This window comes from Stegostoma tigrinum, chromosome 10 (assembly GCF_030684315.1).
Source record: "Stegostoma tigrinum isolate sSteTig4 chromosome 10, sSteTig4.hap1, whole genome shotgun sequence".
Lineage (NCBI taxonomy): Eukaryota > Metazoa > Chordata > Chondrichthyes > Orectolobiformes > Stegostomatidae > Stegostoma > Stegostoma tigrinum.
This window is the reverse complement of record NC_081363.1, coordinates 1,038,527-1,056,338: the sequence shown is the minus strand read 5'-3', so window position 1 is coordinate 1,056,338 and position 17,812 is coordinate 1,038,527. Positions and strand designations below refer to the sequence as shown.

The 17,812-nt window shown below is 45.5% G+C and overlaps 1 protein-coding gene across 3 annotated transcripts in view; it reads left to right on the top strand.

Annotated features, from left to right (window-relative positions):
• Positions 1–896: 896 nt before the first annotated feature.
• Positions 897–17,812, top strand: part of LOC125455671 (heme transporter FLVCR2) — a 140,582-nt gene continuing 123,666 nt past the window's right edge. For 2 of the 3 annotated variants that reach the window (XR_009446210.1, XM_048537964.2), the window contains exon 1: positions 898–1,726. Coding sequence is in view for 2 of the 3 variants with exons in the window: in XM_048537964.2 (XP_048393921.1) it covers positions 1,211–1,726 (516 nt within the window). In the remaining variant the exon portion in view is untranslated. Of the gene's footprint in view, positions 1,727–17,812 lie in introns of all 3 variants that reach the window. The other variant, XM_048537965.2, reaches the window with a different exon arrangement.

Genomic DNA, 17,812 nt, shown 5'->3' with positions numbered 1-17,812 from the left:
TTTCAGGGAGAGCTGGATCCTATTGCTGTGACCCTGAGCTGCTCAGAATCTGCCCTCTCTCCAACAACGCGCCCCGAAGCGCTTTGCAGTTTGCGCTTTGAAATGATTTAAGGCCAGTCTGTAATTTTGTGTCTCCGGTCAGAAATGGGCGACCCCCTCCCCAACCCAACCGCGTCTCCGTTATTCCAGCTCCATATCCACGTCCTCAGCCACTGACTCCGCTTCGATTCAGCCCGGGGTGTGTGTGTGTGTGTGTGTGTGTGTTTCTGTGCGTGTGTGTGTTTCTGTGTGTGCCTCTGCGTGTGTGAGGGTGTGTGTATGTGTGTGTGTTTCTGTGTGTGCGTGTGTGAGGGGTTGTGTCTGTGTGAGGATATGTGTAAAGGTGTGTGTGTGAGGGTGTGCGTGCGTGTGAGGGTGTCTGTGTGAGAGTATGTGTATGTGTGTGTATCTGTGTTGGGGAGTGTGTTACGGTGTGTTGCGTGTGTGTATGCGTGAGGGGGAGGGAGTATGTGTGGGAGTGGGTGTGTGGGAAGGGGAGTGTGTGTGTGTGTGTGAGGGGATGTGTGTGGGAGGGGGTTGGGGTGTGTAGGAGGGGATGGGGATGTGTGGGGAGGGGTTGGGAGTGTGTGGGGAGGGGTTGGGGGTGTGTGGGAGGGGTGTGTGGGGAGGGGTTGGGGGTGTGTGGGATGGGGTGTGTGGTAGGGGGTTGGAGTGTGTAGGAGGGGGAGTGGGGAGTGTGGTAGGGGGTTGGGGTGGGCTGCAGGTGTGGGGTCTCAGTGTGACCTCCAGCCCAGCCCGGAATAGAGAGACACAGAGGGAGAGAGAGGTGAGGGTGAGGGTGGGGGAGGGACAGTGTGGGGCGGGGCGAGCTGTAACAGCTCAGCTCCTTATAGAGAGAGAGGGAGGGAGCGAGAGAGAGACAGAGAGGGAGGGAGCGAGAGAGACAGACAGAGAGCGAGAGAGAGGGAGCAAGCGAGACAGAGAGAGAGGGAGGGAGCGAGAGAGAGAGAGACAGACAGACAGACAGACAGAGAGGGAGGGAGAGCGAGAGGCAGAGGGAGAGCCGGCCACACGCAGTGTGAGGGGCGGTGTGAGTGAGGGGCAGCCTGGGTGTGTGTGAGGGTGTGTGTGAGGGTGTGTGTGACGGGTTGGGGGTGGTGGCTGGCGGCTCCCGGCCGGAGCCTGTTCCCGGGAAGCCCCGCTCCCGGTGATGTACCAGTTTGAGGAGAAGCCCCGGGCGGGGGCCGGGGACGGAGAGGGTCCCCGGGGCAGGGGGCTGCCCCTGAACACCAAGCTGTACCGGAGGCGCTGGGTGATCGTCTTCTTGTTCAGCTCGTACTCGCTGTGTAACGCGTTCCAGTGGATCCAGTATGGGATCATCAACAATATCATCATGAAGTATTACAGTGTCGCCTCGTTCACCATTGACTGGCTCTCCATGATCTACTTTGTCGCCTACATCCCCATCATCTTCCCCGTCACTTGGCTTCTGGACCGTAAGGGCCTCCGGGTGATCGCCCTGGTCGGCAGCGGACTGAATTGCTGTGGCGCCTGGATCAAGATCGCCAGCGTTCGGCCGGACCTGTTCGCCGTCACTTTCTTAGGGCAGACCGTGTGTGGTATCGCCCAGGTTTTCATCCTGGGAATGCCGTCCCGGATCGCCTCCGTCTGGTTCGGGGCCAACGAGGTGTCCACCGCCTGTGCCATCGCCGTCTTTGGGAACCAGGTGAGTGCCTGTGGGGGCGTGGGCTCCAGACCCCACAAAGCAGGGGGAGTGCCCCTACCTCTGAGCCAGGAGGCACGGCTTCACCTCCCAGAGGTGTGCTGTCACCCTTCTGAACATGTACATTAAAAAGAATGAGCGCTTGCACGGGGAGAGATGGGCCGAAGAGCCGTATCCTGTGCCTCATGCCTGGGGCTGTCAGTCTGTTGGGAGAATCCGGGAGGGGCTGAACTGGTTCACAGCATCCTGGTGACTTTTTTGCCACTTGCTGTGTATCTTGGCAGTGACCCCCATCAGCCTTTCAGGGAACAATAAATGGGCAGGCAATCCAGCCCTTTTACAGGATCTGTCAGACTGACACTTCATCCCTGACTGAGCCAACATCCCGATAAAACAAACGCAAATGCGATAAGGTTTGATAGCGCTACAAATGAGATTGACCTCTCCCTCCACACCCAGCACTTCACAAAAGTCCCAAACACATTGGGGCAGCCCTGAAATATTCGCTCACTGCAGAATCTAGAAACACCTTACACCTCCTGTTACTAGATCTTGGCCAACCACACACTGTCTGTGTCTTGGTGTTCAATATATTTCTCTTGGTCACTCTGTTCCAATACCCAGCCTTTCTTCAGTACAAACGTCAAGCCAACCTAACCTTCTGTTATTACGGCTTTGTTCAGGTCTGTAGGTTATCTTTAAGTCCTGTAGTGCTGAACATTTTAGGAATAAACTTTGTTTTGGACGGTTGGGAGCATTCTGTCACAATCTCAAAATAGGGCATCAAACCCCAGCGGTTCAACACATCAGCCAGACAGACAGCCCTAACCACATCCATCTGAGATAACAATCTGAGAGATTTCAGTGGAGCTAGTCTCTGCAACCTACTCTGTTGAATGTTAAATCACAGAGAAGGGCTGATGCTGCTTCTTTGAGAGATTTGTCCAGTTCATTCAACTCTGTTTCTTCATAGCCTCCACTGCAGATATTCCTCCTTGGCAGCTGGGCAGCACAGTGACCCTTTCTAGAGAGTTGGTGCAGACTTGATGGGCTGAATGGCCTGTATCTTCTCTGTACAGATTCTATGATCTTTAACCATTTCAGAACTAGACAGTTCCTCTGTGTTTAGATTAAAAAAAGTTTTAAAAACCCTTGAATCATAATCACTGATAAATGATTATTTATTGTGAGCTTTGCTTACCTTTAATCCATTTAATATTCATCATAGGCTTCAACCTTACTGACAAGTTTATAATATCACACTAGAGCAAGTTAGACAAAGGAGAGTTAACAATGTGATCCATTTGGATTTGCCAAAGACCTCTGGCAAGTTGCCACACAGGAGGCTACTAAATATGTGTCGTACTGTGGGCACACTGTTTATCAGTGCTGCCTCACAGCACCATGGATCTGGGTTCGATCCCAACCTCAGGCAAATGTCTATGTGGAGCACATTCTCTCTGTGTCTGCATTGGTTCCCTCAGGGAGTTCTGGTTTCCTGAAGTCCAAAGGTGTGCAGATTAGGTGGATTGTTCATGCTCAAGTGTCCAGGGAAGTGAAGGCTGGATGCACTAGCTATGGGAAGTGCAGCGTTACAGAGAGAGGGTGAGTCTGGGTGGGATGTTCTTTGGTGGGACAGTGTGGTTTTGATGAGCTGAATGGCCTGCTTCTGCACCATAGAGATTCTGTGATTCTGTAAAATCAGAGCCCATCGTGCCAGGGACAAAGTACTGGCACAGATAGAGGATTGGCTGACTGGTAGAAGGCAGAAAATGGAGATAAAGGTTTTTTTTCAGGGTAGTAGCTGGTGACTAGAATGGAGTTCTTCAGAGGCCCATGTTGGGACCGTAACTGTTCACGCTATATATTAATGACTTGATCAAAGGAACTGAGACCATTGTTCTTAAATCTACAGATGACATAATGATAAGGTGAAGGGTCAGGTAGTGTTGACGATTGCAGAAGGATTGCAAAGAGAGTGGACAAAGAAGTGGCAGGTGGAATACAATGTGGGGAAGTGAGGTTATGCTCTTTTGTCAGAAGAAAAGAGGAGCACACTGTTTTGTAACTGGGTAAAGGCTTTGGAAATCTTAAGCACAAAGGGAGTTGAGAATCCAAGTTCAGGATTCTCTCAAGATTAATATGCAGGTTCATTTGGCAGTTAGGAAGGCAAATGCAATGTTTGTGTTCATTTCAAGAGAGCTAGAAAATGAGCAGAGATCACTGCGGATGTGCTTTCAGATCCGAGTCTCTCCAACTAGTGGAAACATGTTCTCCACATCCACTCTATCCAGGCCTCTCAGTATTCTGCAAGTTTCTGTCAAACAGATCCCCCCTCATCCTTCTAAACCCCATCAAGTACAGACCCAGATTCCTCAACCACTTATCATTTTAAGCGACTGCTGGACATGTACAGGACAGCAGTGAATTGAGGGGAATGTAGGTTAGGTTATTTTATTTTTGGATTAGGATTATTCCACGGCACAACATCATGGGCCGAAGGGCCTGTACTGTGCTGTACTTTTCTATGTTCTATGTTCTATGTCTCCTGAGGCTGTAGAAAGTTCTGGTTAGACTGTATTTGGAATATTGCAAGCAGTTTTGGACCCTGTATCTAAGGAAGGATGGGCTAGCTTTGGAGGGAATCCAAACAAGACATTCAAGAATGATCCTGGCGATGAAGGGCTTGTCAAATGATAAGTGTTTGAGGAATCTGGGTCTGTACTTGATGGGGTTTAGAAGGATGAGGGGGGATCTGTTTGACAGCAACTTTCAGAATACTGAGACGCAAAGATAGAGTGGATGTGAAGAACATGTTTCCACTAGTTGGAGAGACTCGGATCTGAAAGCACATCCTCAGTGAAGGGACAACCATTTAGAACTGAAGATAACAAAGTGTAAAGCTGGATGAACACAACAGGCCAAGCAGGATCTCAGGAGCACAAAAGCTGATGTTTCGGGCCTAGACCCTTCATCAAAGAGCTCTCTGATGAAGGGTCCAGGCCCGAAACATCAGCTTTTGTGCTCCTGAGATGCTGCTTGGCCTGCTGTGTTCATCCAGCTTCACACTTTGTTATCTTGGATTCTCCAGCATCTGCAATTCCCACTGTCTCTGATCACATTTAGAACTGAGATGAGAGGAATTTTTTCATCCAGAGGGTGATGAATCTGTGGAGCTCATTGTCACAGAGGGCTGTGAGGCCAAGATATTGACTGTATTTGAGACAGAAGTAAGGTTCCTGATGAGTAATAGGATCAAGGGTTACAGGGAGAAGGCAGGGCAATGGGGCTGAGAAACATATCAGTCATGATCAAATGGCAGACTCAATGGGCTGAAAGGACTAATTCTTCTCCTGTACCTTTTGGTCTTACTGCCTTTACCAAAACCTTTTTGGGAGCTTATTTACAGTCTCACTGGCATTACCCTCCTCCATTACTTCACTAAAGAACTTCATTCGATTAAACACAGTTAGTCTTTTATAAATCCTTGCTGATATTGTTATCACTTATAATTTTCCAGCCGATAGTCAATTTTTGTTCAGATTAATGTCTTTGAAAGGTTTTCCATTGGTCTCAATAAATGCAGAGCTGAAAAAGCACAGGAGGTCAGTCAGCATTTAAGGAGCAGGGAAGCCAACATTTCAGCCTGAAACATTGACTTTCCTGCTCCTCGGATACTGTCTGATCTGCTGTGCTTACCCAGCTCCATGTTTATTAACTCTAGTTTCCAGCATCTGCAGTCCTGACTGTTTTCCTCCCGTTGATGTCAAACTGACTGGTCTGTGGCTGGCTTTTCCATCTTTTGAACTTGGGTGGGCAGGGTTAGCAAGACTAATATCTTGCAGTCCTTTTGGCACGAGCAGGGATGAGACATTTCTGCCAATAGGCAGAATCCTAGCTTCTAAATCATGGAATTGTGATCTTTTTTCATAATGTCCACCTTTGCTGAGACACTGTATCAGAGATAATGGGAACTGCAGATGCTGGAGAATCCAAGTTAATAAAATGTGAGGCTGGATGAACACAGCAGGCCCAGCAGCATCTCAGGAGCACAAAAGCTTTTTTGGTGTTTTGGGTCGAGACCCTTCATCAGAAAAGGGGGACGGGGAGAGGGTTCTGAAATAAATAGGGAGACGGGGGAGGCGGATAGAAGATGGATAGAGGAGAAGATAGGTGGAGAGGAGACAGACAGGTCAAAGAGGCAGGGATGGAGCCAGTAGAGGAGACTGTAGGTGGGGATGTAGGGAGGAGATAGGTCAACCCAGGGAGGACGGACAGGCCAAGGAGCCCGGATGAGGTTAGTAGGTAGGAAATGGGGGTGCAGCTTGAGGTGGGAGGAGGGGATAGGTGAGAGGAAGAACAGGTTAGGGAGGTGGGGACAAGCTGGGCTGGTTTTGAGATGCAGTGGGGAAGGGGAGATTTTGAAGCTTGTGATTGTGCTCCTGCTCTGTTCATCCAGCTCCACACTTTGTTATCTCTTTGCTCAGACACTGCTTTCTCTAATACAGCCAAGGCTGGGAGGAGGCTATCTGGGAAAGTCGTGGAAACAACAAAGAGACTGAGGGCAGGCTCGGGGGAAGTTACCACTTGAGCCTCCAGGAAGACCTGTGCAGGAGGAGCAGTGAGGTTTGTTAGGTACACAGAAAGCAGTGGAACGTTTGTCTTGGTGGGTGTCAGTAAAGATTATTTAGGGGTGGCACGGTGGCTCAGTGGTTAACACTGCTACCTCACAGCACCAGGGACCCGGGTTCAATTCTAACCTCAGGCAACTGTCTGTGTGGAGTTTACACATTCTCCCCGTGTCTGCATGGGTTTCCTCCGGGCGCTCCAGTTTCCTCCCACAGTCCAAATGTGCAGGGTGCGTGGATTGGCCATGCTAAATTGCCCGTAGTGTTCAGGGATGTGTGGATTAGGTGGGATATAGGGGGATGAGTCTGGGTGGGTGCTCTGAGAGTCAGTGTGGACTTGTTGGGCTGAAGGGCCTGTTTCCACACTGTAGGGATTCTATTCTATGTGTTTGTGTGGAGGGGCGAGTGTCTTCACTGAGCTTTTTATCACCTGTGAATATGGAGAATTTGGCCAAAATATTTTTTAAAAAATTTGCTCATGGGATGTGAGCATCATTGACAACGTTGCCCTGGAATCGAGTGGTTTACTGGGCATTTCAGAGGGCAGTTGAGAATCAACCACATTGCTGTGGGTCTGGAGTCTCAATAATACAGACTGGCTAAAGGGTGGCAAATTTTCTTCCTAAAGGACATTGCAGGACCAGATTTTTGTTAATGGTAGCTGGGAGAATTTGCATCTAATTAAAAATATGGCATTAAGAGTAAGGATGACAATGAATAGAATCATAGAATCCCTATTGCATGGAAACAGGCTCTTCAGCCCAACAAGCCCACCCAGACCCATTCCCCTGTAACTGACTTAATCTACACCTCCCTGAACACTATGGGTAACTTAGCATGGCCAATCCACCTAGCCTGCACATCTTTGGACTGTGGAAGGAAACCGGAGCACCCGGAGGAAATCCACGCAGACACAGGGAGAATGTGCAAACTCCACACAGACAGTCGCCTGAGAATGGAATTGAACCTGGGTCCCTGGTGCTGAGAGGCTGCAGTGCTAACCACTGAGCCCCCGTGCCGCCCCTAATTCCTTGTTGATGGTTGGAAAAACCCACCTGCTTCACTAGTGCCCTTTAGAGAAGGAAACTGCCATCCTTGAGGTTGTTGACTTGCTCACCAAGCTGGTTTGTTCCCGTTCAGACATTTTATCGCCATGCTAAGTAACATCATCAGTGAGGCCTCTGATGAAGCAATGTTATTCTACTCCACTTGGAATTTATACTGTCTGGTCCGTTATGGGGAGTAGTGTCATTTTGGGTTTTGATCTGTATGGGTTTGTAACCTGAAATGACAGTACTCACCATAACGGACCAGACAGTATAAATTCCGAGTGGAGTAGAATAACATTGCTTCATCGGAGATAACAAAATGTGGAGCTGGATGAACACAGCAGGCCAAGCAGCATCTCAGGAGCACAAAAGCTGACGTTTCGGGCCTAGACCCTTCATCAGAGAGGGGGATGGGGAGAGGGTTCTGGAATAATTAGGGAGAGAGGGGGAGGCGGGCCGAAGATGGAGAGAAAAGAAGATAGGTGGAGAGGAGAGGAGAGGTGGTGAGGTAGGGAGAGGATAGGTCAGTCCAGGGAGGAGATTGCAAGAGAGCTGCAGTGGGAGAGAGATTCCCTGAGGTTGGTCTGGAGGGAGGAGGGTAACTTCTTCAGGTTAGGCATCCCTGGAAGAGGCTTCGCAGTGAGGTTAAAATTGTATCCGAGATAATGGGAACTGCAGATGCTGGAGAATCCGAGATAACAAAGTATGGAGTCATCCAGCTCCACACTTTATTATCTTGGATTCTCCAGCATCTGCAGTTCCCATTATCTTTGCTTCATCGGAGGCTCTGCTGATGATGTCACCTGGCATGGTGATGAAATGTCTGAACAAAAACAAGGCAGCTCGGCAAGCAAGTCAACAACCTCACCCACGAACATGAAGTACAGTAAAAATACTAAACTATCACCCTTACCTGGTCTGGCCCACATGTGACTCCAGACCCACAGCGATGTGGTTGACTCTTAACTGCCCTCTGGGCAATTAGGAATGGGCAATAATTACTAACCTAGCCAGTGACACCCTCGTTTGAAAACAGCAATGAAAATATCTTCTGTTGCTTGTTTTTGAAATGTTCAGGAAGAGGCTTGTGAAGAACACGATGAACTGTTGCCTGGTGCATAAAGCAAACCAAAACAGTGATAGGAAGGAGAGGGGAAGGATGATGGTTTTGAGACCATGCATACAAACAAACAAACAGGAAAATGGCAATGATCAGCACGTAGCCAAGAACACAACACCACCACGAGTATCATGTTACGCGGACAGCCAGATAGGGTGGTTAAAGAGCCAAAATTAGATGTATGTCCGAGTTAAAATAAAGTGGTTGAACTGGAATAAGCTCAAGGTCATTAGAGAAAGTTGAAAACACAGGGAAGGGGACCCCTGAAAATTCCAGAGCTCATGTTGTACTTGACCCAGTGGTATTATTGCTGGTGTATTAATCCAGAGACACAGATAATGTTGTGCAGGCTGGAGTTTGAATCAGCCTTGGCAAATGGTGGAATTTGAATTAAATGTAAATCTGGGAATAAGTGTTAGTGTTGACAATGAACCCATTGTTGATTGCCTAGAAAAACCCATCTGGTTCACTTACATGCTTTAGAGAGGGAAGTTACCATATTTACCTGGTCTGGCCTACGTGTGACTCCAGACCCACAGCAGTGTGGGTGACATAGGGCAACTAGGGCAATAGCCGGTGTCATACAGTGCAGAAAAAGCCCTTTGGCCCATCAAGTCTGTGCTGACATAACCACCACTACAAATGCACCAATCCGAATTTCCTGCACTTGTCCCACATCCATGAATGTTATAATATTTAAAGTGCTCATCCAAATATTTTTTAAAGATTTTAAGGTTTCTGGCCCAGTCAGTCCATTCCAGATTCCCACCAGCCACTGAATGAAAAAGTATTTTGAATCTCTTGCTCTTTACTCTAAAACTATGCCCTCTCATGATTGACCCCTCAACCAAGGGGAACAGCTGCTTTCTATTCACCCTGCCTCTACCCTTCATATTCTTATGCACCTCAATCATATCCCCCCTCAGTCTTCTCTGCTCCAAGAAAAACAAGCCAAGCCTATCTCGTCTCTGCTTATGGCTCAGTTTCTCCATCTGTACCCCTTCTAGTGCTATCACGCCCTTCCTGAAGTGAGGTGACCAGAACTGCACACTGTGCTTCAGCTGTGGCCTGACCAACACTCTGTACAACTCCAACATTACCTCCCTGCTCTGATACCCTTTTCCCTACCACAGGAAGCTGTTGGGGCCAGTTCATTAGATATATTCAAGAGGGATCTGGACACAGCCTTTGCAGCTAAAGGTATCAAGGGGTTTGGAGGAGAGGGTGGGAATGGGATACTGAGATTGCATGACCAGCCATGATCGAATTGAATATGGTGCAGATTCAAAGGGCTGAATGGTCTACTCCCCCAATTCACTATGTTTACACGGTGCCAAAGCTGATGAAAGCAAATGCCCCATGTGCACTCTGTCTTGACTCGATAGAGGTGTACAAAATGATCAGAGGTTTCAATACAGTGGACAGAGACTGTTTCCCAGGGTAGAGGTAGTTGTTACGAGGGGGCATTGTTTTAAAGTGAGTGGAGGTAGATATCGGGGAGACGTCAGAGGTCGGGGCATGGAATGCATTGCTGGAGAGTGTAGTGGAGTCAGCCTCATTGGGGCATTCAAGCGGCTATTAAATAGCCATATGGATGATAGTGTAAGGTAGGGTTGGGCGTTAGATAGACCTCAGTGGGCTGAAGGGCCTGTACTGTTCTATGTTCTGTGTTCTATGCCTTTTTAACTATCCTATTCATGTGCTTTGCTGACTTCAGGGATCTGTAAATAATTACCCCAAGATCCCTCTATTCCTCTAAGCTACCCAGCATCCTGCCATTCATTAAATATTTCCCTCATCTTGTTTCATCTTCCAAGGTGTATCATCTCAGACTTATCAGAGTGAAATACCATCTACCACTATTCTGCCTATCTGACCAACCCATCTGTTTGTTCCTGTAACCTACAACAATCTTCTTTGCTATTAACCACTCAACCAATCTTGGTGTCATCTGCAAACTTGCTTCGCCTTCATCTGTGTCATTTATGTATATTCACATCCTGTGAATTAATTTCTAAAGCTATAGAAGTTAAATCATAACCTTGATTTGGCTCAAAAGGCAACATAACGTTTTTAAAATATAGGTTTTTTTCAGAAGCCAAGGGATGTATGAAGAGAAATTGCAACTTTAAACTGCGGCAATCCAGAGAAAACCTGAGCTGCCATTTGCTACTGTTTGGCTGAGTGAAAATCTATAAGAGCACAATGCTATGAATGTTCATACTATACCTTTGGGCTGTGTTTCAAGATTTTGAACACAGTAACTCATTTTCTCTCAAAGAAAATCAAAATACTGCAGATGATGGAAATCTGAAACCAGCACAGAGAATGCTGGAGACACTCAGCAGGGCTGGCAGTGTCTGAGAAGAGAGAAACAGCGGTAGTGTTTTGAGTCTGATATGTCTTCTGAAGAGAAGTCAGATGGGATTCAAAGTTAACTCTGTTTCCTCCGTAAATGCTGCCAGATTCACTGAGTTTCTCTAGCGTTGTCAGTGTTTATCTCATTCTCTTGTTGATTTAAGTTTGAATAGAATGTTTCTTCTTGATGATAGTGCAATGTCTTGAAAACATAGAGCTAGATGTATAACATGGCATTGTACGCATCTGTTTACATAATTAGGTGGCAGACACTCTTATCTGCATTTTATGATAATTCATAAGTTTCCAAGGTCATTTATTTCCTGTTATTATGAAAGCCAGGGTTCCCTAATTAATTATGGTTCCAGATAGATACCAAATTATAAAGCTCCTGGTGAGCTGACTCCTTTTAATTCACCTGTTTCCCTTCCTCCCCACCTCAGATGGTTGGAACAAGCCTAATTCATAAATAAACTCTTCCGTTATGAATATCTTCCTACCAGATCATATTGGATTGTGTTTAAACTTAAACAGGCTTTCTTAAATTAAGAGAGAGTAAGTTTATTAGTCACAAAACTCAAGAGGAAATACTAATGCAACACTGACATTAGAAATGGGAGATGAGTCCAAAAAGCTAAAGGTTTATAAAGGTGTATCAGAGATAAAGGGAACTGCAGATGTTGGAGAATCTGAGACAGCAAGGTATAGAGCTGGATGAACACCGCAGGCCAAGCAGCATCTTAGGAGCAGGAAAGTTGGCATTTCGATGAAGGGTCTAGGTCCAAAACGCCAGCTTTGCTGCTCCTCTGATCCTGCTTGGCCTGCTGTGTTCATCCAGCTCTACACCTTGTTATCCAGTTTTATAAAGGTGTTTGGAACAGTCTGTTGGTTGTTTGTGAAGAATTATAGTGGAACTTTGTGGAAGTTTACTGGTAACATTGACATTATCAGTTGTGTAGTTGATTTGAAGATTCTTAACTTTGCTGGTTCTCTGAGATTCTGTTGTTGTGTTTCCTTGTTGATTGGACTTCAGTGTTCAGACCAAGGGTGTTTATTCTTTAACCTGCAGCATAGGGGAGTTAAATGGATGCTTTCAAACTATATGAGCTTCACAACACCATAGTCCTGATGCCAGACATCTGCTTACTATCACACACAGACCAGGGGTAGCAGTTGGTTTTAACCCCCTGTTTTGTACATTGTTGACAAGGTCAACCTACTTTCTGTAGGTGGTGGGTCATTATTTCCTGTTGAGAGAAGGAACTTTGCCTTGTTAAAGCCTCTCTCTTTGAAGCAGCCTTGGCACTCTACAAGGTGCAACATTCCAGGTGCTCATTCAGGGAATTCCAATCTTTAAGTTACATTATCAGCCAGGTATGGCTGTCATCTTAGGCTCTTGCCATATTCACGCCATAAGTTCAATGTGTTGGTAATTTATTTCAAGGCTTTGATCTGTCATTATGGCATAGTCCACATTTCCAGGTCAATATGATTAAGGTTTTCATACCACGTGGAATTGAATTCTGGATTATAAAGATAAAACAGTAACTAATGGGTCACTTTACCTTTGCATTCACTGCACCTTTTCGAGAGATAAAAGTGTCTTTAATTGACTTTTTTGCTTTATGTATTTAAATGATTTTCACTGTAGTTCCTTCCTTAGGATCCTAAGTCCAGCCTGGTGGTCTATTTTACAGGACTGTCTCCAGTGCTATGGGTTTGACCCCTTCTCGTTGCTTTGATGACCCTCTCACCCTGGGCAGAAGCTCACAGAATGTAAAATCATGCAGTCCAAAAGAGGCCATTTGACCCATCAAGCCTGCACCAACATGTGAGAAACTCCTGACCTTCAACCTAATTCCATTTACCAGCACTTGGCCCATAGCCTTGAGCGTTAAGATGTGCCAAGTGATCATCTAGATGCATTTTAAAGGATGTGAGGCAACTTGTGTCATCCACCCTCCCAGGCAGTGCATTCCAGACCGTTACCACCACAGGGAAAAAATGCTTTTCCTCACATTCCCCCTAAACCTCCTGCACCACCCCTGGTGTCTCCTCGTGACTGATACTTCAACTAAGGGGAACAGCTGCTCCTCATCCACTCTGCCCGCGCCCCTCATAATTTTGTACACCCCAATCAGATTGCCCTCACTCTACTCTGCTCCAATTAAAACAACCTTTCCACATAAACTTAAACTTTCCATCCTGAGTGAAACCCATTAAAGCATAACATAGTTTGTGGAGGAATGTTAGACTTGGTATTGTTTTGAAGTATTTTGAGTTTTTACCAGAAACCGTTTTACCAGGTAGCACTAAATTCGACCAGCTTGACGGGTAAATGGTCGAATCCTGGTCCTGTGTAAGACAGCTGCAGCCACATATTGTTCCCCTATTTCAGGCTGGCTCTCCAGAGGAGGCTGGGCAGCATACCGAAATGATTTCAATGGGTACTATAAAAAGGTTGGAGTGTGAGGCACGCCCTGACACAGGTACAGTTTCAACCTGGCACACAGCCAAAACTTGTGATGTGGCACAGGTTCGAGGCAGCTGTGTTGGCTTTAAGCCAAAGGACTGTAGAGAAAATATTGTAAAGTGTAAAGTGCTGTGCATGTCGGCGTTCTGAAGTCAATGCTGAAAATGTTGTAAAATCTCAGCATGATAGGCTGCATCTGAGGAGAGTAATCTCTCCAGTGTTTCTCAATGGTGAATGGATGAGAAGCTCTGATTGTAAGACATAAGATACTGTTTCAATTAATTAAAAACATAAATACAGATTTATTCGAGTTTTATGCCAGCTCTAGTGATTTTACTGGTAAATGGAGAAAATGCATTTCCTTCAGGAGTTATTAACAAAAAGCCACTGATTTGAAATTATTACAAAGAGCAAGGAGGGATGTTGAGAATTTTCTTTCCAAGTAAGGCCTGGAGCATTTCAAGGTGCCATTGAGTGATTTAGTTAGACAGTTGCACGTTTAACAAAACTTTGAAAAAGTATTCAAAGCAAAAGGAAAATACAAAAAAGTGCACAGAGAGAGCAACAGGAGCACTGGGGTTTTCAGTTGCTCCAGCCGCAAGCTGGTACAGGCCAGATGGATTGAATGCAATTTTTCTTGTACACTTCCAGAAAGACCCGAAAAATAGGACAGGAGCAGGCTATTCAGCCCCTCATGCTTGCTTCACCATTCAATAGAATCATGGCCAGTCCGACATCCCTCATATCCACTTTCCTGCCTTGCCCCCACAATCCTTGATTCCCTGACTGATCAAGAATCTATCTCAGCCTTAAGTATACACAAGGACTCTGCCTCACAGCTGTCTGACGCAGGGAGTTCTGAAGACTCACAACCCTCCGAGAGAAGATATTCTTCCTCATCTGAGTCTTAAATTGGAGCCCCTTTATTCTGAGACTAAACCTTCTGGTCCCAGACTGTACATGAGGGGAAACATCTTCTCAACATTCATGCTTTCAAGCACCTTAAGAATCCTATGTTCCAATGAAATCACCTCCGATTCTTCTAAGTTCCAATGAATAGGGCCCATTTAACCTGTTCAACTTCACTCATAAGACCACCCTGCCATATCAGGAATCATCCTAGTGAACCTTCTCTGAACTGCCTCCAATTAAATTATATCTTTACCTCAGTAAGGGGACTAAACCTGTTCACAATACTCTAGATGTGGTCTCATCGGCACCTTGTACAGTCAAAGTAAGACTTCCCTACGCTTATACTCCAAACCCCTAGAAATAGGGACCAACATTCCATGAGCCTTCCTGATTGCCTGCACAAATTTCTTGCACAAATTCCCCCAAGTCCTGTTGTATTGCAGCTTTCTGTAGTTTTACCCCGTTTAAATAATATTCTTTTGTTTTGCTCTTCTTTCAATCAGCTTTGAATTTCTCACATTATATTTCCATTTCCCAATACTTTGCACATTTATTTACCCTCTCGATATCTCTCTGTAAACTACTTGTACCCCCCTCACAATCTGCCTTTCCACCTATTTTTGTGTCATCTGCAAATTTGGTTACAGTACATTCACTTCCTTCCTTCACATCACTAATGTAAACAGTTGTGGTCCCAACGCAGATGCCTGTGGAACTGCACTGGGTCACAGATCACCAACCTGAAAAAGAGCCCCTTATCTCCACTTGTTGTCATCTGCCCATGTGTCAATTCTATATCTACACCATTACGTGATCTCCAACACCATGGGCTCCTATGTCATGATATAACCTTCTGTGAGGTACCTTGTTGAGGGCTAAAGAGAGGCTTACAGCAGAACACTGTCAATGTGTAGTACTTTTAATGTAATAAATCTTCCTATCAGTATTTCACAGGAAATGTTGGTACCCAGTCAAAGAGATCAATGTTAGAGCAATTCCCTAAAAGCTTAGTGGAACATAGAACATGGAACAGTACAGTACAGTACAGGCCCTTCGGCCTACAATGTTGTGCAGAGCTATTACCCTACTAAGATCAATCTACCCAGTATACCCTACGTTTTACTATCCTCCATGTTCCTATCCAAGAGTCGCTTAAAAGCCTCTGAAGTATCTGACTCCACTCCCACTGCTGGCAGTGCATTCCGCACGCCCGCCACACTGTGTGTGAACAGAGTGTGAAGCTCAGTCAAAGTGTTTGGTTTTAAGGAGTGTCTCAAAGGATAAAAATGAGGAAGGGAGTTATAAAGTTCTTTATTATTCTTTTACCTGTTTCCAAGTCAGAATGATGAGTGGCTCACAGGGAGTTGTTGTATCTGCTGGTCTTGTCCTTGTATGTATTAGAGGTCATGAGTTTGGACGGTGCTGTGGAGGGTGTGGATGAATTCTCATCGTGACTGCACTGGCTATTGGACAGCAATCAGGTGCAGAACATTGCTTATTTTTCACCTTACAAAGCAGCCTTGCTAGATTGGAGGGCCACAAAACATAGCTCACATCCTTGTTTTTATAGCTTCAGTCTTGTACGCTATCTCACCAACCCCTGGATACTTGATTTTGCTGTGGTGGAGTTACAAAACTGATTGCAATTCCCAGACCACCCAAGACCTCGGTTGTGAAAGCACTAACTATTTTAAGATTCATTGTTACATGAGGCAAATACATCATGTAGTGTAGCCTTTACCTTTTCTCATTAGGTTCCCGGAGCTACTGACAATGCTGTCGCCCACAAAAGTACAGTTTATGCAGCATCACTCCCACACCAGCTCATGTTAAATACGAGGCTGTTTGCTCTGTGGAAGTTTGAGTTCACATACAAACATTCCAGCTCACATTGATATGGGTGCATTACATTTCTTTGAAAGGAGTCAAACCTGTTTAGTAAGTCAGGTAGATTTTCAACACGTCACAGGTAAAACCATGGCATTGTTTCTAAACACTAATTACATTCCTGTTGATGTTACCTCCCAAAATTTAGTGAAAGTTTTTGGAAACTTGCACAGTGGCAGCACATCCGCCAATACTGTTGGCCTTGGTGTTTATGAGAGAGGATACCAACCTGGGAGCTCTGGGGATGGAAAAAAGAGTAACAGTGACCCTTTCTTTAGAATTATGACATTAGATCTCTTTCATTTGAGGGCGGAAGAGTTTTATAATATGCCATACTACACTGGTCCTTTTCGTTCACCACGATATTGGCCTCATTAAGCAGAATGCTGTTCTCACAAATGGCCGCTGGATCCAAAACTTTAACTATATTTCTCTGTTCAGACCTGCTGAGTCCCTCCATCACTCTCTGCTTTAGTCGTAGACAAGGAGATTGTTTAGATCATTGAGTCTGGACCAACCTTTTAGAAGAGTGATTCAGTTCGTCTCACTCTATCAAGCATTTATTCAATTTGGTTTGAGCTTTCCACTGAATCTGGATCTTCTACTCTAACAGAGCTCTGAGCTCTGACCACACATTGCATCAGATAGAGTCATTGAGTCATACATCACAGAAATAGACCATTCAGTTAAACTTGTCTGTGCTGACCAGACTTCCCAATCTGACGTAGTCCCATTTTCCAGCATTTGGCTCCTGTCTCCCTAAACTCTTCCTATTCATGTACCCATCCAGATGCCTTTTAAATGTTGTCATTGTACCCAACTCCATCACTTTCTCTGGCAACTCATTTCGTATACACACCATCCTCTGTGTGAAAAAGTTGTCTCTTAGGTCCCTTTTACATAGTTCCCCTCTCACCTTAAACCTATACCCTCTAGTTTTGGACTCCCCTATTCTGGGGAAAAGACCTTGTCTCTTCACCTTATCCCTGTCCCTCATGATTTTATAAACCTCTGTGAGGTCGGCCCTCAGCCTCTGATGTTGCAGGGAAACAAGTCTCAGTCTCTTCAGCCCCTCCCTGTGGCTCAAACCATCCAGTTCCAGCAACATCTTTTGAATTATTTTCTGCCCCCTTTCAAATTTCACATTCTTATCTATAGCAGGGAGACCAGAATTGTTTTTTCACATCTTCTGTAAAACATATTGTGGCTTTGCCTTTTGTTGTCAGCTCTTTTAATTTTTGGAAATGCTTACTCATCATTTACTCTATCGAAACCCTTCTCCTGAATTTTCACTGCTTTAAGGAGCATAACTTCAATTTCACTGCTCTATCCACATGACTATAATCCCTCAGCCCGAGATTTACAAGGATGTTGCCTAGACTAGAGAGTTCGAGTTATACAAGCAGGCTGAATAGGCTAGGGCATTTTCAGTAAATCTCTTCTAAACTATCTCCAGAGACTTTACGTTCATCCTAAGGTGTGGTATCCAGAATTAAATGCAGCCTGTCAGAAAGGACCACATTCCTGATCTATGTAGGTTTCATACAACTTCACAATTTATCCTCCACTTTGAATTACAAAGCTTGCTTTGTTAACTTGACCTTCCAGCTTCAAAGGTTGTGTATAAGCTCTACTTGTCTCTCTGCTCTCGCAATCCCTTTA